The sequence below is a fragment of the Schistocerca cancellata genome, chromosome 12 (assembly GCF_023864275.1).
Source record: "Schistocerca cancellata isolate TAMUIC-IGC-003103 chromosome 12, iqSchCanc2.1, whole genome shotgun sequence".
Classification (NCBI taxonomy): domain Eukaryota; kingdom Metazoa; phylum Arthropoda; class Insecta; order Orthoptera; family Acrididae; genus Schistocerca; species Schistocerca cancellata.
Window position 1 is genome coordinate 161,216,831 of NC_064637.1, and position 19,549 is coordinate 161,236,379.

At 38.6% G+C, this 19,549-nt stretch overlaps 1 protein-coding gene across 1 annotated transcript in view; it reads left to right on the forward strand.

Moving 5' to 3' along the window:
* The window catches only part of LOC126109386 (uncharacterized), a 142,881-nt gene extending 125,017 nt beyond the window's left edge, over positions 1 to 17,864 (forward strand). Inside the window, exon 4 of the mRNA XM_049914408.1 lies at positions 17,492 to 17,864. Coding sequence (XP_049770365.1) covers positions 17,492 to 17,740 — 249 coding nt within the window. The 3' untranslated portion in view covers positions 17,741 to 17,864. The remainder of the gene's footprint in view (positions 1 to 17,491) is intronic.
* Positions 17,865 to 19,549: the final 1,685 nt, after the last annotated feature.

The following is a 19,549-nucleotide window of genomic DNA, read 5'->3' on the forward strand; positions in this document are numbered from 1 at the left end:
CATGAATAGGTTGGCGTACGAGGGGGCATCCTGGTACCCATGGCTGTTCCCTCTAATTGTTGGTATGTCGGGCCTTCGAAAGTGAAGAAGGCCTCGCTGCGATGGAGCATTTCCTTTCACACCGATCACCTGCCAGCCTACCTAAAACCTCTTTCCTCATTACCTTAGCCAGCTTCATCCTGACCCACAACTTCTTCACTGGTACAGAAGCAAATAACCAGAGCCACTTCCTCATCTCCTCAAACCCGGAACCTCCCACAGAAGAACCCCAAAAGTGCCCCACTTCTGACAGGATACTTTCCGGGACTGGATCAGACTCTGAATGTGGCTCTCCAGCAGGGATACGACTTCCTCAAATCCTGCCCTGAAATGAGATCCATCCTTCATGAAATCTTCCCCACTCCACCAAGTGTGTCTTTCCGCCATCCACCTAACCTTCGTAACCTCTTATTCATCCCTATGAAATCCCCAAACCACCTTCCCTACCCTCTGGCTCCTACCCTTGTAACCGCCCCCGGTGTAAAACCTGTCCCATGCACCCTCGCACCACCAACCTACTCCAGTCCTGTAACCCGGAAGGCGTACACGATCAAAGGCAGAGCCACGTGTAAAAGCACCCACGTGATTTACCAACTGACCTGCGTACACTGTGACGCTTTCTATGTGGGAATGACCAGCAACAAACTGTCCATTCGCATGAATGGACACAGGCAGACAGTGTTTGTTGGTAATGAGGATCACCCTGTGGTAAACATGCCTTGGTGCACGGCCAGCACATCTTGGCACAGTGTTACACCGTCCGGGTTATCTGGATACTTACCACTAACACCAACCTGTCAGAACTCCAGAGATGGGAACTTGCCCTTCAGCATATCCTCTCTTCTCGCTATCCACCAGGCCTCAATCTCCGCTAATTTCTAATTTCAATTTGCCGCCGCTCATACCTCACCTGTCTTTCAACAACATCTTTGCCTCTGTACTTCCGCCTCGACTGACATCTCTGCCCAAACTCTTTGCCTTTACAAATGTCTGCTTGTGTCTGTGTATATGCGGATGGATATGTGTGTGTGTGCGAGTGTATACCTGTCCTTTTTTCCCCCTAAGGTAAGTCTTTCCGCACCCGGGATTGGAATGACTCCGTACCCTTTCCCTTAAAACCCACATCCTTTCGTCTTTCCCTCTCCTTCCCTCTTTCCTGACGAAGCAACCGTTTGTTGCGAAAGCTTGAATTTTGTGTGTATGTTTGTGTTTGTTTGTGTGTCTATCAACCTGCCAGTGCTTTTGTTTGGTAAGTCTCATCATCTTTGTTTTTAGATATATGATTTAGATAGATAAGGATGTGCATTTATCGCACCTTCAATCAAATACTGTCAGTAAGGTCAGTATGTTAAATTACCCCATAACCGTTCATTTATAAGTGTATGTGTAGAATATTTTCTGGTATGACACACTCACTTAATGTGAACCCTCAACTTGTGGTAATGACCATTGTATAATGCCATTATCTGATATTATGTCTACCTCGTAACGCTGTCTTGTTTGTTATTTATAGTGTAGAGTCTAGTTGTGCATGACATTGCAGTTGGTGCCTTTGTATATAGGATTGCACTTCTTGGACACACGTATAACCCTTAGGCTTACTGCATCAATATCTCTTGTCTCATTCTAAGTTATTAGCGTGTTTATTAGAATAGTTCAGAGTTTTGCTATTTACAAACAACACAGCTTCGAACACCTCAGCTGTTAGCAGACTTCGCGGCTTGTACCTGTAAGTGCCTATCACCTAAGGCCAGATGTTCACTCCTGCTAATCCCTCCTATATCCATAGGCCCTTCTCATGTTGTCCTCGGTGGAACCTATTAAGATTTGCTCAGCCTCCATCCATATACACAGCACTAGCAACATTTTTGTTTAGTAATTCCGTGTTGAACATGTTTCCCAGAAGGGAACAGTCACTGGTGTTTTTCAGCAGCTTAAACTAATGGTTATGCTCATTCACCACTCTTGTCTTTCCACAACACTCATTGTGGGCTGGCTATAGTAGTTGCATTCTGGGCCTTGCCGCAGCAGTGGAAGCTTTCCTGATTTCCACACCTTTAACAAGTAACTCTTAATTGCAGTCTCAGGCATTCTCTCAATACTTGCCACATCACAAAAGCTCCTCTTAATGTGACATTTAATTTATTAGATAGTACATTTGCTTAGCACTTAACATACCATGGATGTTAGCATAATTTCTATTTGACCGGTAGTGTAAATAACTTGAAATGGTGAATGAAGCAGTACTATTAACTATAGATTTATAATGATCCAGTATGTATAAGTACACTATCTTGTGAACTTAAACTTAAGTTAATTTGCAGATGATGAAGACATTGAAGAAATGTTTGATGAGATAAAAGAAATTATTCGAATAGTTAAAGGAGGTGAAAATTTGGGACTGGGGGACTGGAATTCGATAGTGGGGAAAGGAAGAGAAGGAAAAATAGTAGGTTAATATGGACTGGGGGAAAGGAATGAAAGAGGAAGCCAGCTGGTAGAATTTTGCACAGAGCATAATTTAATCGTAGCTAACATTTGCTGTAAGAATCATAAAAGAAGGTTGTATATGTGGAAGGGACCTGGAGACACCAGATTGATTACATAATAATTAGATAGAGATTTAGGTATCAGATTTTAAACTGTAAGACTTTTCCAGGGCCAGATGTGGACTCTGAACACAATTTATTGGTTATGAATTGTAGATTAAAACTGAAGAAATGGGAAAAGTGTAGGAAATTAAGGAGATGGGAACTGGATAAATTGAAAGAATCAGAGGTTGTTGAGAGCTTCAGAGGGAGTATCAAGCAAAGGTTGACTAGAACATGGGAAAGGAATAAGGTAGAAGACGAATGGGTAGCTTTAAGAGATAAAATAGTGAAGGAAGTGCAGGATCAAATTGGTCAAAAGACAAGGCCTAATATAAATCCTTGGATAACACAAGAGATATTGAATTTAATTGATGAAAGGAGACTAAATATAAATGCAGACAATGAAGCAAGTGAAGGGGAATAAAAATGTCTAAAAAATAAGATTGAAAGGAAGTGTTAAATGGCTAAGCAGCAATGGCTAGAGGACAAAAGCAAGGACATAGAAACATCTGCAGCGTTACTGTGCAAACCACTGTGAGATGTATGACGAAGCAAGCTGGGATAATATTAATTCCCCTCTTGTTTGCCATCTGCCTCCTTAAATTCATTTTGTTTACATTTAACTAATTATGATATGTGAGTATAATCTGCATTAACTAATCATCATTAACATATGTGAATATAATCTGCATTTCCATAAAAGAGAAAGATTGGCCCTCAGCTTTAAAGTAAATAACATCAGATCTAATTTTGTGCTTAGTTTTATGTATGTAATGGATTTTCTACTTTATTTTGACTATTCCTGGTTAGTATCATTTGTTATAGTGGGAAATCGGTGATCGTTTCGTAACTTAAATTCTATTGTTGATGTATAAACAAGTATAAATTCTGTACTAATCATAAACATTTGGAAGACGAAACACTAGTATTCTTAAAGTATTCATTTGGCTCTATTCAAAACTATGTTAGCAAAACCAGCCCTTCATTAATTCCAAACTTATTAATAGTTTTCTCAATATTTTTGTTTGCATTACTATATTTGTTAATTTCATGATTTAAACAAATAATTCGGCCTAAACCTCGTAGTAGAAGAAACTGTTAAAAAGACGCAATTTTTTGGTGTATTCAGTTAATTTAATGAGTTAAATTTTAATTGTAATTTCTGTAAATTTAACTTTAGACAATGTGTAGTTTCAGCACCTGTTATTGTGATGGTATATGTTGTTGTTGTTGTTGTGGTCTTCAGTCCTGAGACTGGTCTGTTGCAACTCTCCATGCTACTCTATCCTGTGCAAGCTGCTTCATCTCCCAGTACGTACTGCAGCCTACCTCCTTCTGAATCTGCTTAGTGTATTCAACTCTAGGTCTCCTCCTACGATTTTTACCCTCCACACTGCCCTCCAATACTAAATTGGTGATCCCTTGATGCCTCAGAACACGTCCTACCAACCGATCCCTTCTATCTAGTCAAGTTGTGCCACAAACACCTCTTCTCCCCAATTCTATTCAATACCTCCTCATTAGTTATGTGATCTACCCATCTAATCTTCAGCATTCTTCTGTAGCAGCACATTTCGAAAGCTTCTATTCTCTTCTTGTCCAAACTATTTATCGTCCATGTTTGACTTCCATACGTGGCTACACTCCATACAAATAGTTTCAGAAACGATTTCCTGACACTTAAATCTATATTCGATATTAACAAATTTCTCTTCTTCAGAAACACTTTCCTTGCCATTGCCAGTCATCCTCTCTACTTCAACGATCATCAGTTGTTTTGCTCTCCAAATAGCAAAACTCCTTTACTACTTTAAGTGTCTCATTTCGTAATCTAATTCCCTCAGCATCACCTGATTTAATTCGACTACATTCCATTATCCTCATTTTGCTTTTGTTGATGTTCATCTTACACACTCCTTTCAAGACACCGTCCATTCCGTTCAAATGCTCTTCCAAGTCCTTTGCTGTCTCTGACATAATTACAATGTCATCAGCGAATCTCAAAGTTTTTATTTCTTCTTCATGGATTTTAATACCTACTCCAAATTTTTCTTTTGTTTCCTTTATTGCTTGCTCAATGTACAGATTGAATAACATCGGGGATACCCTACAACCCTGTCTCACTCCCTTCCCAACCACTGCTTCCCTTTCATACCCCTTGACTCTTATAACCGCCAATCTGCTTTCTGTACAAATTGTAAATAGCCTTTCGCTCCCTGTATTTTACCCGTGCCACCTTCAAAATTTGAAAGAGAGTATTCCAGTCAACATTGTGAGAAGCTTTCTCTAAGTCTACAAATGCTAGACACATAGGTTTGCCTTTCCTTAATCTATTTTCTATGATAAGTCGTAGGGTCAGTATTGCCTCATGTGTTCCAACATTTCTACGGAATCCATGCTGATCTTCCCCTAGGTCTGCTTCCACCAGTTTTCCCGTTCATCTGTAAAGAATTCGTGTTAGTATTTTACAGCCATGGCTTATTAAACTGATAGTTTGGTAATTTTCACATCTGTCAACACCTGCTTTCTTTGGGATTGGAATTATTATATTCTTCTTGAAGTCTGAGGGTATTTCGCCTGTGTCATACATTTTGCTCACCAGATGGTAGAGTTTTGTTAGGACTGGCTCTCCCAAGGCTGTCAATAGTTCTAATGTAATGTTGTCCACTCCCGGGGCCTTGTTTTGGCTTAGGTCTTTCAGTGCTCTGTCAAACTCTTCACGCAGTATCATATCTCCCATTTCATCTTCATGTACATCCTCTTCCATTTCCATAATATCGCCCAGAAGTATGTCGCCCTTGTATAGACACTCTATATACTCCTTCCACCTTGCTGCTTTCCCTTCTTTGCTTAGAACTGGGTTTCCGTCTGAGCTCTTGATATTCATGCAAGTGGTTCTCTTTTCTCCAAAGGTCTCTTTAATTTTCCTGTAGGCAGTATCTATCTTACCCCTAGTGATATGCGCCTCTACATCCTTACATTTCTCCTCTAGCCATCTCTGCTTAGCCATTTTGCACTTCCTGTCGATCTCATTTTTGCCTGCTTCATTTACTGCAATTTTATTTTTTCTCCTTTCACCTTGGTTCATGGTGTGGGTTCCTGTAGTCATGTCCTAGTTCATGAACCTCAGGCAACGTATGAGTGGCCAAGTAAGTGGTCCTGACAGTCGAGATACCAGTTACTTTGGAATAAGGCTGGGCATCTCGGACATATTCTGAGTCGTGGTCACCTTTGTGCTCATACGGCAAAGACTACCAAATCCACCGGTTAGTCCCTCAACCGTTAGGGGTAAAACTCAATGGGACTCGGGGCAAGTAAGGCTAGCAACCTGCTTCCCTGGTATTTTAAATATGATTGTGGCAACAACCAGAGCAAAATGCCTCGGACCTTTGGAGGTGACGCAGTCCCACCTCTAACTGACAAACCAGGGACTCCTAAGATATGACTTGGCAAACAAATGGTAATGAGATGGGGAGCTATTAATATCAATGGCGGCTACTGTGGGAAGAAGGTAGAGCTGGCAGAGGCTGCAAGTAAGATGGGGCTGGACGTTTTAGCTGTTAGTGACATTCGGGTAAGGGGTGAGAAAGAAGAGGAAGTGGGAGAATACAAGGTCTACCTGTCAGGAGTCTAAGCAGGAATAGCACAATGGGGTGTAGGGCTTTACATCAGGAAAGAAATGGAACCCAGCGTAGTTGCAATAAGGTATGTAAACGAACAACTGATGTGGATAGATATGACAGTGTCTATCAAGAAAATTAGGATTGTGTCAGTATATTCACATTGTGAAGGGACAGATCAAGATAAGATGGATAGTTTTTATGAGGCACTCAGTGATGTAGTTGTTAGGGTAAAGGACAAGGACAGTGTTCTGCTCATGGGTGATTTTAATTCCAGGATTGGAAATCGAACAGAAGGGTATGAAAAGATTATGGATAAATTTGGAGAGGATATGGAGGCCAACAGGAACGGGAAACCACTCTTGGATTTCTGTGCCAGTATGGGCTTAGTAATCACAAACTCCTTTTTTAATCATAAGAACATTCACCGGTATACATGGGAAGGCAGGGGAACCAGATCTGTCATTGACTATATGTTATGTTATGTTATGTGTTATGTGGTTTATTCATCTCATTACATACAATTTGCAAATCATTTGATTTGATGTACAGGAGACATGTCAAGGTTTACAAAAGAAACTTTTTTCACTTTTTTAAGTGAAATACAAAAGTTTACATTATATTTTACATTTCTAAGTTTCAGCTACACATGTACATAAAATAATAAATGTATTACAATCCCTGTGTTCAGATTGTGAAGCTGTCCTCAATGAATTCATCGACAGAATAATAACACTTTTCAACCAGTAGAGTAAAGAGCAATCTTTTCAGTGAACCAATCTCCATTTTAAATATATTACTGCCTTTTATTTTATTGAAAATTTTTAACCCCATATACTCTGGCGTTTGGGCATAAAGTTTTAAACGATGTGTTGGAAGTTTGAAGTTATCTCTGTGGCGAGTGCTGTAGTTGTGGTCAAAACGGAAATTGTCTAGTGTATGTTGATTTCTATATAGGAACACCACCATCTCATATATGTAAAGTGAGGGGATAGATAGTACTTTTAAATTTTTTAACAGTGGTTGACAGGATTCCCGTTTTTTTGCAACACACATGTTTCTAATTACTTTCTTTTGTAATACTAGGAGCCTAGTGACATTTGCTGAATTTCCCGAGAAGATTATGCCATAACGAATAACTGACTCAAAGTAGCAGTGATAAACTATCTTTCTGGTATCCATGTTTGTGGCACCTGACAAAATACACATTGCAAATGCTAAGTTGTTCAGTTTATTTGCTAAGTAATCTATGTGTACCTTCCAATTTAAATATTTGTCAAGATTTAGGCCTAAGAACTTCACGTGGTTTGCTTCTGTTATATACTGATCATTGCAAGTTATCTTTATTTCACTCCTTTCTACTGATTTAGCTTCAAATTGCATCATTTTGGTTTTAGTTACATTTAGTTTTAGTCCATTTTGATAGAACCAAGATTCAAGTTTTTCTAAAGTGTTTTTGGCTATATAATAACAGATCAGGAATTCAGGAAGGCTGTGAGGGACACACGTGTATTCAGGGGATTCTTTGATGACACTGATCATTATTTAATCTGCAGTGAAATTGGGATTGTGAGGCCGAAAGTGCAGGAGGTCAGGTCCATATGTAGGAGGATAAGAGTGGAAAAACTTCAGGATAAGGAAATCAGGCACAAGTACATAACAGTGATCTCAGAAAGGTACCAGTTAGTTGAATGTAGTCAATTACAGTCATTGGCAAAGGAATGGACAAGGTACAGGGACACAGTACTAGAAGTGGCTAAAGAAAGTCTTTGAACAGTAGTGTGTAAAGGTAGGATGAAGCAAACAGCTTGGTGGAATAACACAGTCAAGGCAGCATGTAAAAGGAAAAAGAAGGCATATCAAAAATGGCTACATACTAGAACTCAGGTAGACAGAGAAAGTTATGTTGAAGAAAGAAACAAAGCCAAACAGATAATTGCAGCATCCAAGAAGAAATGGGAAGACTTTGGAAACAGGTTGGAGACTTTGGGTCAAGCTGCTGGAAAACCATTCTGGAGTGTAATTAGCAGTCTTCGAAAGGGAGGTAAGAAGGAAATGACAAGTATTTTGGACAGGTCAGGAAAACTGCTGGTGAATCCTGTGGAATATTTTGAAGAGTTGCTCAATGTAGGTGAAAATACGATCAGTAATGTTTCAGATTTCGAGGTACAATGGGATAGGAATGATGATGGAAATAGGATCACATTTGAGGAAGTGGAGAAAATGGTCAATAGATTGCAGTGCAATAAAGCAGCTGGGGTGGATGAAATTAAGTCGGAACTTATCAAATACAGTGAAATGTCAGGTCTTAAATGGCTACACAGGATAATTGAAATGGCCTGGGAGTTGGGACAGGAGTAATCACACCAATCTTTAAGCATGGAAACAGAAAAGATTGTAAGAACTACAGAGGTATCTCTTTAATGAGCATTGTGGGTAAAATCTGCTCATGTATTGTTGAAAGGAAAGTGTGAGTACTAGTTGAGAACAAATTGGATGAAAATCAGTGTGGGTTTAGGCCTCTTAGAGGTTGTCAGGACCAGATCTTTAGCTTACACCAAATAATGGAGAAGTGTTATGAGTGGAACAGGGAATTGTATCTACGCTTTATAGATCTAGAAAAGGCATATGACCGGGTTCCTAGGAGGAAGTTATTGTCTGTTCTACGAGATTATGGAATAGGAGGCAAACTTTTGCAAGCAATTAAAGGTCTTTACATGGATAGTCAGGCAGCAGTTAGAGTTGACGGTAAATTGAGTTCGTGGTTGAGAGTAGTTTCAGGGGTAAGATAAGGCTGCAACCTGTCTCCACTGTTGTTCATATTATATATGGATCATATGTTGAAAACAATAGACTGGCTGGGTGAGATTAAGATATGTGGACACAAAATAAGCAGTCTTGCATATGCTTAGTTGTGATGGCAGATTCGATTGTAAGTTTGCAAAGTAATATTTCAGAGCTAGATCAGAAATGTAAGGACTATGGTATGAAGATTAGCATCTCCAAAATGAAAGTAATGTCAGTGGGAAAGAGATATAAACGGATTGAGTGCCAAATAGGAGGAACAAAGTTAGAACAGGTGGACGGGTTCAAGTACTTAGGATGCATATTCTCACAGGATGGCAACATAGTGAAAGAACTGGCAGCGAGGTGTAGCAAAGCTAATGCAGTGAGCGCTCAGCTACGATCTACTCTCTTCTGCAAGAAGGAAGTCAGTACCAATACTAAGTTATCTGTGCACCATTCAATCTTTCGACCAACTTTGTTGTATGGGAGCGAAAGCTGGGTGGATTCATGTTATCTTATCAGCAAGGTTGAGGTTACGGATATGAAAGTAGCTAGGATGATTGCAGGTACTAGTAGATGGGAACAATGGCAGGAGGGTGTCCACAATGAGGAAATCAAAGAAAAACTGGGAATGAACTCTATAGATGTAGCAGTCAGGGCGAACAGGCTTAGATGGTAGGGTCATGTTACACACATGGAAGAAGCAAGGTTACCCAAGAGACTCATGTGTTCAGCAGTAGAGGGTAGGAGGAGTCGGGGCAGACCAAGGAGAAGGTACCTGGATTCGGTTAAGAATGATTTTGAAGTAATAGGCTTAACATCAGAAGAGGCACCAATGTTAGCACTGAATAGGGGATCATGGAGGAATTTTATAAGGGGGACTATGCTCTAGACTGAACGCTGAAAGGCATAATCAGTCTTAAATGATGATGATGATCAATTAAATTCAATATCTCTTCTGTTACCCATTGATTACTACTAGCCCTCATCTTTTTACCTACTTCACTATTTAATCTTCTTCTGCTGTATTTCTTTCCCCCGTTCTTGTTGGACATATCAAATACATTATTTGAACTTTCAACAGGGGTTATTCCGCTGAATTTGCGAAGTGTGCAAATTCTCCCAAGGATATAGATTTCTTTTAATAGTCTCTTTCCCTGGTATGTATCTGGGTCAACCAGGAACACTGCCTTCTCACTGACTAAGTAACAAAGCATAAAATGTATATTTTAGGAGTCCTTCTATCTTTTTGGTGATGATGTAGAGAATTTTTTTAATATCTTCAAAAACCTCATCAGGTACACCAACATTACTATCTGTCCCATTAGTTCAAAATTCTATTTTTGCATTTCCTAAGGCATCACACAATTTCTGTATTTCCTTTCTTTAGTCTACAGTATCTCCCACAGAGCTGGTTTTAATACCAGTAGGTTCAACTGTATCCGGTACTTTTTGTTGTACAAACTCCTGTGATCTCTTCCAAACTAGTCATAGTTGCTTGGGTATTCAAAATTTCATTCAGTAATTTTCCCTGGTGTAACATTAAGTTGTGCTCCTGTGTACCTGAGATTTGATTGTCTGACGTTTATACTTTATTATGAACTTTCAAATAATTGTGTACCTCATTCCTCACTAAATCACAAAGTACATTGATGTCCATTTGCAGTTTGCTAGACGAATGATTTAATTCTTTCTCCATAGTTGTAATTTTATTTCCCTGTACATCAACTATAGACATTAACTCCTTTTTAGACTCTTCTGCCTGCAGTTAAATCACTGCCAACTCAGTTGTGATAGCTTTTAATTGCTGCTTTCTTCTATCTTCTTAAGACTAGCATCCCCTTGAGCCTTAACAGCAGCTTCCAATTTGGCTTTAATGGCTTCCTGCGATTTTCTTATTGTGTCTTCTAATTTCTTGTTAAATGTTTTACTTGTTTCCTCCACAGCTTTACTGTTCCACAGCTGACTTAAACCATTCTGGTGCCTCAGCTGCCATTTTTCTAGTCCACCCAGGCATACACTACTAATTGAAATCCCAATTAATTAGTCAAACTAGATTTTCACTGAGTTTCTTCACTCACAAATGGTGGGACGCAATCCTAAGTTCCAGTACACACAATAGCAGATTAAAAAAGAGTGCTAAATTCGCAGAACTGCAAATTGTGGATGCTGGCACCAACTGTGCAGATGGAGCAGGTGCGTTGTGTAAAGCTGTGGCAAGCAGCTGCTGTGCTAGTGATGAGCCACTGATGTGACATGCCGCAAAGACTCGTATTGCCATAATAGGTGCGTCAAGTTGAACTGCACTCATCCAGTCTGCCTGCTGCTATCCTGTCATTACTCTTCCTAGTCACACCTGCTGCAAAATCTTTGATGTCGTAATTGATATATACATACGTGTCCTTTGAATGTTTTATAAACATGCACAATAGTTGTCTCAATTAGGGTAGGCAATTGTGATTATTTATCTTCTGGTTGTAAAAATTTTCCTTTCCTTCTTGTTATCTAGAATACAATTAACTTGTTTTTGTTAAATAGCTTTTTGGGGCACTAAGTAGCATGTGGTCACTCACATAAGTTCCTTTGTTGATTTTTGACTTGCCCCTGGCAACTGTGTACTTCTTCGAAGTAATTCCAAAAACATTTTACCAAAACTCTCCTTTCCTGCACCACAGTTTTCTAGTCCTTCAGTAAGGTCACCAAATGCGGAATTTCCCTGGGAACACTGTGTGCTAGATCTTTTGGTGTGAAGAACAATGTCAAAGATAACTTGTGGTATAGATTACCTCCAACTATTCTTCTTCCAATGCAGTTGTAATTTTGTTTTGTTTGCTGGGTCTAATTACTCAGTATGATGGCCATGCGTGAACTTCTTGCTCTTGAGGTCATCTCCAGGCAGGGTGACGCTGTGTGTGTGTGTGTGTGTGTGTGTGTGTGTGTGTGTCATTACTTCCAGCTACTGGATGACAAACACATCTTTATTGCTAATCTTCTGTATTGTTTCAACTATGTATCTCAGTTTTGTGAAGACAGATTCAAATATCAGTAACTCATAAATTCAAATACGTCCAACCACATAGAAGTCTTCTTAATATCTAAGATTTACAATCTTCATTTATCTTCAGCATTCGTATTTTAGTATATCCGTTTTCTCTGAGTTGTTTATGACACCTTCAAGGGATAAATATTCACGTCCAGCAAGTACTACTGCACTCACCATGCCATACCTTTCTCCTGCTATGCTATGTCACTACATACATACCGTCTGCACAGATCACAGATTGGTGCATCCACAGTACATTTTTCGCACAGCATAAAATGTTTATGGAAGAAAAGACCATATTTCGCCAGGGTGAGTGTCCTCAGTGGAACATAGGTCATTCTCATGAATAACCCATGTTATAGTATATTATCCTCCATAAAATACAATTGAAAATGTGGTCATGAGACATCATAGCCTTCAGTGGTTTCTATACCATTTTCCATTGCATTCCTCCATAGTTTTGAAGTCCTGTCTGTGTACAAATTGTGTAGAACCACCAATGCCTGTGGCCACTTCTTCCAAGGAGGGATGGAGGAGAAAGATGTAGAGGATGGCCAGCCAGTCTGGGGTAGCAAGAGTAATTCAGTAGTACTTTATTGACAACATTAAGTTTTCTTTTATGTCCTGAAGTGGCAAGCTGCTACAAGCAAAAGTTCCCACAGTTCCTATGTGACAACCCAGCATGTCCTTCAAGACAGAAACACTTCATTCTGTCAGCTCCTTGCTGACTGCACTAGGTACCACACACTGCGTTTACCCAATAGGGAACATAATATGCAAGTCAGGTGTGTGGTTGTTGGAGTATCTTTGACAGCATGGCACAGTGTAGGTGCTGTGTTGGACTTCTGCCTTCAAACACAGCCGATGGCTTGTGCTCTCACCCTCTGGTCCTACTCACCATGGCTGGCCACCAGCCACACAACAATGAACCACCGCATCTCAAATTTCCCATTCTTTTTGTTTTATTCATGCACACCCTGACTGTCATCTCTTCCACCCCTTCCCCCCACTTCCCCCCCACGGTGAGAATTTCTCTATGTGAGTACCAAGAATGTATTAAGTTTCAATGAGTTTCACACTTTAATTTTGTAGAACTCCCTTCTGATGCCCCCCTCTCCTATACTGACTAAGCTGCTCCTCTTTTATGCCTGCACAGAGATGTCCAAATATGTCTGAATGTCTGTGGAGCAATGGGAGCCCATTCTTCGTCAAGATCTGCATCCAGAGAATGTAGTTGGATGTTGGGCACTGGGGTCTGGAGTGAAGTTGACTTTCTAACTCATCCCAAAGGTCCCCTTTTGTTCAGATCAAAACTTTAGGCGTCATTCCATGTCAGGAATGTTATAGTCCACAAACATTTGCCTCACAAATGCTGCTTTGTGGCAGGGTGCTTTGTCATGATGGTACAATCAATCACTGTCTCCAAATTCCTGCTCTACTGTAAGCAAAGTACACAGTTCTGTAAAATGTCTTCATATCCTTCTGCATTAAGCATTTTCTAAAGCTTTATAATCACATGAAATGTACCAATGCCGTAAAACTCACTCCTCCACAATTCACTGTTGGTCCTATACTTCATGATGGGTAACATTCTCCAGTCATTCACCAGACGTAACCTGTTGCATCAAATTACCACCAGGCATACTGTGACATGTAACTCCAGATCCCTTGTTTCCAGTAATGTTGCTCTTAACACCATATTGAGTGTTGCTTAGCACTGAGTATAGAAATGTGTGGCTTATCAGAAGCTGCTAAACCATTGTACACCATTATTTTTAACTTCCCACACACAAGTAATTGTGCTATCTGTGCTGCTGGTAGCATGTTGGAACTCACGAGTGACTCCTTTCATTAATTTCATACAGGTTTTTTACAGATGCTCTCCACAGTGCTCAAAAGTCCCTATCCACCAGTAGATGAGGTCTGCCTGGTCTTGGTTTAGATGTGGTTGTTCCTTCACATTTCCACTTAACAATAACTCACCAACAGTCGACTTGGGCAGCTTTAGAATAGTTGAAATGCACCTCATGGATTTGTGGTTTAGGTGACATTCAATGAGTAGTCCACATTGAAAGTCACTGAGTTCTCCTCTTTCTGCCTCTAATTGTGCTCAACATTGAATGGTAACACGTCTGGACCAGTGAGACCTGGAGCTGCTGTTGGCATCAGTGCATGTGTCTGATACGAGTTGAGACACCTCGTCCCAGCCCCCTTTTGGTACTGCTGGCGTTTTGACTTGAGGATCATAGTCTGCTGGGTGCAGTATGCAACCAACCATCAGTACACCGCGTGGTGCAGTTGGTAGCCGTAGCCACAGCTCTGTATAGCAATACATGAATATTTTAGAACAAAGTCAGCAGAAATCACAAGATTGTCTCATAAGTACACGAGGAAGGTAATACAAGCAATAAAGGCAATAGGCAAATAAGTGATCACCATTCGAAGGATATTCAATGAGAAAGTTTCAAGTTGCTTTGGTCTTGAAGCCGAACATTTCTTTCATGCAGTTCTCTACACTAGTATATCCTGTGTAACCCTCTTTATTACTACATCTACATACATATTCTGTGAACCATTGAAGTGCATGGCATAGAGCACATACCATGTACTACAGGTCAATGTTCCTTTCTATTCCATTCATGTATATCATGCCTTTATTAATCTGTAATTAGTGGTATAATTATTCTAGTCTTGTCGTTGCATTCCCTGGAGGAGTGGCATATGTAAGATGGCTTTTATAAGATAATTGTCAAGCGTCAGCTAATTCAGCTTTTCATCATTTTGCTTGGTGCTCTACACAGTGCAGTCTACATCCATCAGAATCTGCATGCAATAATCAAGCCTAGGTGTGACTGCACAATTTTGACCCTCATTCTATCCCCCCGTTTTGCTTCCTCCCTATTAGCAGAATGCATACCTGATGCGTTCTAAGCAGGACTGTTGATATTTTTAAAAATATCGAGAATACGATATATCAATATTTAAAAAAATATCATTATCAGCCCTCAATATTTCAAAAAAAGTATCGATATATTGATGGATAAAATATTGATATAGTGGCCTATAAAAATATCGACTGCACACTGTAAATGTACCACCAGTTTTAGAACAGTATATTTATCTTTTGATTTCTTTAGGATTAAAGGAAATGACTCAAAATTCTTAATTCGGAACCAGAACTTTCCATGCATTATTAAGTATTGATTTATTATTAGATATTCTGTATTTCAGCAAGCCAGCAGCCTGCTTAAACTCCTTAGAGCAGGGATTTAAAGAAAAATGAGCATGTTCACACTTGGCGATAACTACTTTGGTAGCAATGGTAACTGAATATAAGTGGCTCAATATAAGGTGTCTTATGGGTCTCTCATTGAGTTTTGTTGCACATTGGAATAGTCCTGAACACTTCATGTTGAGTTCCCTGGTTTTTCATTTGTGCAAATGCCAGCAACCTATCAATTGTAGTGTCAAAATTCCATGGTGAAGTTAAACATTGCAGTTTCTGTTGGTAGTGCCGATCACCGATTACGTCAGCATTTCTCCTCACACATCCCCACCCATGGAAAGAACCAATCTAGTCATTTAGATTTTTGTTCTATATTTTCAGCAACTGTTTTTGAAGAATGCACATGTGAAGAAATAGCACACTAGTGGGGTTAAAAAATGAACTGTGCTTTGGAGTCTTCATCAAACTGAGAGAAACTGTATGTGATGAAAGCTCAAAAAGTAGTAAGACTCATTGACATTGTGAAAGTAAAATTATGTTCTACTACAGTTTCATAAGAATAACTTCAAATATTTACTGAAAATTGGGGAAAAAATATGAAATAAAAATATGGGCACCTGATATTGTCGTTTTGATATTGATATACCAATGAAAAAAATATCTCCAATAGATATGGATATTTTTTGGAAAAAGTATTGAAATATTGATATTTTATCAACAGCACTAGTTCTAAGAGTGTCACGTATGTCTGTTCACTACTCACTGCCCCAAATAAATACCAGCACAATACTGTTACAGCTCTGTGCAACATACCACCCGAAGCTATTTGTATAGCTCCATGGGATCAGCTGTTCATCAACCCTGGTTTCACTTGTTTACATTTAGTTCTTTTAAGGTTTAAGAGATCTGAAATATGATGACTCTGGCTCCAGCCATGGTATCCAATTTGTTTTTCTGTTGTTTGTGACATAAATTCGTTACCTAGTGAGTGTGCCATTCCTGGCGTGTGAGTGAGTTTGTAATATTCCTCCTTATTTTGTGTGTTATGATATGTAAAACCAGATGTAATACTTGCGTGTATTTTGTGTTCTCTGAATTGGTTTACAAAACATACTGTCATGCAAAGAACTGTAATATTCTTATACTATACTGTTAATAATAAGCAATGTAACAAACAGAAATACAGTTACCCATTCGGACAGCAAAACCACAAAAACAAGTGTAATAACCGTGTGTGTTAACCTAAGGAATAAGCATCAGACTTTAACTCATTTCTTCAAATAAGTCATTAGTTCAGAGGTATGGCAAATAACAGTAGTTAGACTACTATTCTACATCGATAACAATATATGTGGTTAGTGGTACACTATTATTCGCCGGTCTAATTAGGCACACATAATGAAGCTGAGTAGGACAACTGATAAGATTGCAACTCCCTACTTACCTAACAGACTTCACTTTAGATTTAGATAAGATGATTCAGCAAAACAAGAAAAGTTTAGCCGCTCGAAACAAAACTACAGTACCCAATTGCTTAAGCAAACAGACTGATTTCATGAAAGCAAAAGTAAATTTGGACAGGGGGGGCTTCTACATCAACATATTTGGCACTCAACATTTCATTGATACACTATAAATTGTTTAACATTACTATTTATCACCATTAATCATCAACTTAGTATTTCCTTTGATTAATGTGAAGCAGCAAACAATTTATCTAATGTGGTCTCTGAATCTGGCATAACCTTACGTAATCATTTTAACACAGAAAATAATAGTAATGTTAATTATGATATTCTCAGTTATTCTTTCCATCAATTATTTCACTGATTAATCACTGATTTGCCATCAATATATTAAAGATTTCACAGTCTTGGCTGAATACAGGTCACTTGGAATTTTCATTTACCAGGTTAGGATCCTGCTTGGTTTATGAGCAGCATAAATTACCAGGTGGACACAATTGTTAATTTGGATGATGGTTATTATTCTTAAAGCACATTTCAACTTCCTGGCACGCGCTATAATACATAGCTGAAATGTCGTACCCTGTAAGCTGTGATCAGCAACGGTGGCGTTGCATTAATATCAGAATGACCAAGAGCAGTTACCCATGTCGGACTTTTTCCTCTTCATAATGATGATCCATCTTATAATCAATAACCCATTTTTCTCCCCATACCAGGCCGTGATAAACTGCAGTTTCCAACCGAGGCAAGATGCAACAATATGGTGCACTCCACACTATGCAGGCGCTGTACGTGCTGCCTCTAAGATCACTGGTCACCGATTGACTTCGTTCGCGCCTGCCAAAGTGCGCCAAAAGTTTCCGCTCCCACCTTTGCCTACGCTTACACAGCTTTCCATTCCTGACGGAACTACTCCATCTTTTATACTACACGTATCTCATACAGCCCTAAGTGAGTGCCAGTAACTATTACATACATAATTACATTATATCACCTTTAGAATTTAATAATTATAACAAATAGATATCTTTACAATATTTAAAAGTAAATATTGCACACTTTTTCTTAATATGTAACTTCACTTTAATCTTATCAAAGAGTTTCAGTATCGATTTCACTTCAAACAAGATGTCTCTACTTCTGCTTTAACAGTTTCAATAAAATATTTACAAAATTAAAAAAAAAATATGAACAATAATGTCACACATGTCCCTGTTTCAGTAATGTATACTACCGTTAAGCATTATTGAAACAACCAAAGTTACGGTTGTTCATATTTGTTTGACTTCAAGACCTCAATTTTTTTATGTACTCTACATAAACAATAAATCTTTTATACTAAACATCATACACTTTATAGTTACATAATAAATACACGTAATCTCATGAAAAATAGAAATGGTTTCATACAAATACTGTACCTACATATCCACACAAGAAATACCTATGATTACAAGAAAAAACACACCTTCTCTCATACAAGAAAATATACATAATTACACACAAAAAATACATAGTCACATTGCAAATACACCTAGTACAATATAACATTACTTTAGGAAGAAACATCCATGTACCCTTCATGAGTTGTTTTATCTAAACTATATTTCAACAAATTGCTCTTTCACGCCTTTTGGCTGCCTCTATGTTTCAATATACTGGCAGTCCCTTTTAACATTTTACTCCTCACATTTTAACTGACCAAGCAATTTCGTGTCACATCTGCTGCATACCTCATTTGCAGTCCTTTATCGGTGACACATTCTTATTTGCTCCATATCATCAGACTCAATAACATTATATACGTCCAGTTTGTCTCAGAATCTGAAACTGACATAGTTGTAGTACATATAAAACACATTACATAAATTTTACACTTTTCTTTCAGGTGTCTAACATTAATTATTAATTAAGAATTGTGTACCCATTTCTGACCACATATCTTTTAAGATCTATAATATTTCTGGTACCTAATGGTTTCTTTATCTTTGGGTATATTAGGTAATAAGCATTTGGGAGCGGTATCGCTTTTATTTCGAAAGGCCCTTGGTAAACATATTTGAATTTAGATATTTCATGGTTTACCTCACTTGACTTCTCATGTGTTTTTACGAGTACCAGTTCACCTATATTGAACTTTACAAATTTTTATCTCTCATCATGTCTTTAACTTGCATTTATGCTTTCCTTCTCAACCTTTCTCTTACCAAGTCCTTCTTTTTCTCTAAATTTAAGCCTTGGTTTTGAGGAAACTCTATTGTTTTTTCAGTTAAAGCCTTACTTTTGTAACCCAACATGATCTCTTCAGGGGTAAAACCAGTTGTGTCATGTTGTAATGAATTCACATTTTTCTCAAATTTTGGAATAAATTTTCCCCATGTATGGTGGTTTTGGTGACAGTATGTTCTGTATAGTCTACCTGATTCCCGCATGTATCGTTCTACGGGATTGCTCTGGGGATGGTATGCTGATACATGTGTAACTTGTATGTTCCTCTGTTCCATATCTTCTACCCATAGTTTTGCAATAAATTGTGGACCATTATCTGACAAGACTCTTTTTGGTGTTCCTACAGTCTTAAAGTATTCTACCATTTTGCTGAACACAGTTTGTGCTGTAGCTTTCCTAAGAGGATAAAGTTTTGTGAATTTTGAAGACATCCAAAACTACTAATATATATGTGAAATTACCACATGTTCTCAGCAGAGATCCAAATAAATCCACTGATAGTAATTCTAAACTATCGTTCAGTTTTATACTTTGCATTGCCCCTC